This window comes from Arachis ipaensis, chromosome B05, assembly GCF_000816755.2.
Source record: "Arachis ipaensis cultivar K30076 chromosome B05, Araip1.1, whole genome shotgun sequence".
NCBI classification, from domain to species: domain Eukaryota; kingdom Viridiplantae; phylum Streptophyta; class Magnoliopsida; order Fabales; family Fabaceae; genus Arachis; species Arachis ipaensis.
Genome location: NC_029789.2, coordinates 23663272 through 23664970, shown reverse-complemented (window position 1 = coordinate 23664970; position 1699 = coordinate 23663272). Strand labels below are relative to the sequence as shown.

Below are 1699 nucleotides of genomic sequence, written 5' to 3'. Positions count from 1 at the left end.
TATTTTGGATTGAAACCGATAGTATTTTAGCATAACAGGTATTGACTTCGGTTCTAAAATCCATAATCACAAGTCAAATTGAACCGATCATCTCCCTATTATGGATAGTCCATTCGGTTTTGTTCTTCGGTTTCGGTTGTTTTGGATAGGTTTCCGTTCAAGATTATGGTTTTGAAAACGGTGGAACAGGATGAAAACCGAGAACATATAGGATAATGGAGTTTCAAATGTTCGTTTGCATCTAAGTCATATGGGTCACCTAATCTAAAGACATATATTCCAAATCTTCGTATATGCCAAAAAATTCAGATATCCACGCATCCAAGAAATGATTCTAAACTTCTATCTAAGTCAGGTAAGCGTAAAACATATCATTAAATCATTAAAAACAAATGTTTCAGCTCCAAGAATGAGAAAACAAAACCTAGTTTATCCTAATTTCCTATTATATTGACAAAGATAACCTAACCAATGAAGATCAACCGGAAAAAAACAGACTGGAATGTGAATGACAAGGTGGCTTAAAATATCAGGCACTAATGGGCACCAAACAAAACACAGAACATTGAACATGGAAAAGATGCTAGCCTAAACTGAACTATATCATGCAAGTAATGAAATATACTTAACGGAATCATATAGATTAAAACGACAGATACTTAACCGCGTTCAAACCGAAAATCAAGGGTTATTATAGCCCCAAAAAAACAAGCAATCATTCATCACTAAAAATAAAAATCAAAACTATAACATTTATAACTGAAATTTAAACTCAGAAATCGAGATTCAAACCCTAAGCAGCGGCCTTCTGGTACACGTAGGTCAAGCCACACTTGCCACAGTAATGGCGATCAAAGTGGTTAGCCATGAAGGTTCCAGCGCCACACTCAGCGTTAGGGCACTCCTTCCTGAGCCTCTGAACCTTACCGGTATCGTCGATCTTGTAGAACTGGAGAATCGCGAGCTTCACCTTCTTATGCTTGTGCTTGATCTTCTTCGGCTTGGTGTACGTCTTCTTCTTCCTCTTCTTGGCGCCGCCGCGGAGGCGGAGGACGAGATGGAGCGTCGATTCTTTCTGGATGTTGTAATCGGCGAGTGTGCGGCCGTCCTCAAGCTGCTTTCCGGCGAAGATGAGGCGCTGCTGGTCCGGCGGGATTCCTTCTTTGTCTTGGATCTTGGCCTTCACGTTGTCGATGGTGTCGGAAGATTCCACCTCAAGGGTGATGGTCTTCCCCGTTAGGGTTTTCACGAAAATCTGCATTTTGCTTCTACAGAAGAAGAAGAAGATTATTAAGTTAGGGTTTGGGTTTCCGCCTTGTTCTTATGAGGTTGTGGCTGTGGATATCGAAGGTAGAAGGGGATTTAGGGTTTTGAATGATGTGCCTTATGGGCCCAAACATTATTTGATGGGTTTTTTGTTTGGGCTAGGATATTCGTTACAGTTCTCAGAGCATTAAGAAAAACCGATCATCTTTAGTTATTGGTTTATTTATTGATTTTAAAGTTTAACGTTTTGAAAATTGAACCGATCATCTTTAGATATTGGTTTATTAGTTTACAGTTCAATCGTAATTCAATAAGAATAAAACTGTTTTATAATATAATAACAAATAAACACAAAAAATACAAATACAGATAATTAAGTTATATTCTTATTGTATTAATTAGTATATTAAATTATAAGTTTTGACTATAAATT

The 1699-nt window shown here is 37.7% G+C and overlaps 1 protein-coding gene across 1 annotated transcript; it reads right to left on the bottom strand.

The window, feature by feature from the left end:
- Positions 576-1338, bottom strand: LOC107643347 (ubiquitin-40S ribosomal protein S27a). Its single transcript, XM_016346963.2, has one exon. The coding sequence runs from the start codon at positions 1259-1261 to the stop codon at positions 794-796; it is 468 nt and encodes a 155-aa protein (XP_016202449.1). The 5' UTR covers positions 1262-1338; the 3' UTR covers positions 576-793.

What these genes read in the sequence shown, in the direction of transcription:
- LOC107643347 (XM_016346963.2), bottom strand. Translation starts at nt 1,261, where the DNA reads ATGCAGATTTTCGTGAAAACCCTAACGGGGAAGACCATCACCCTTGAG.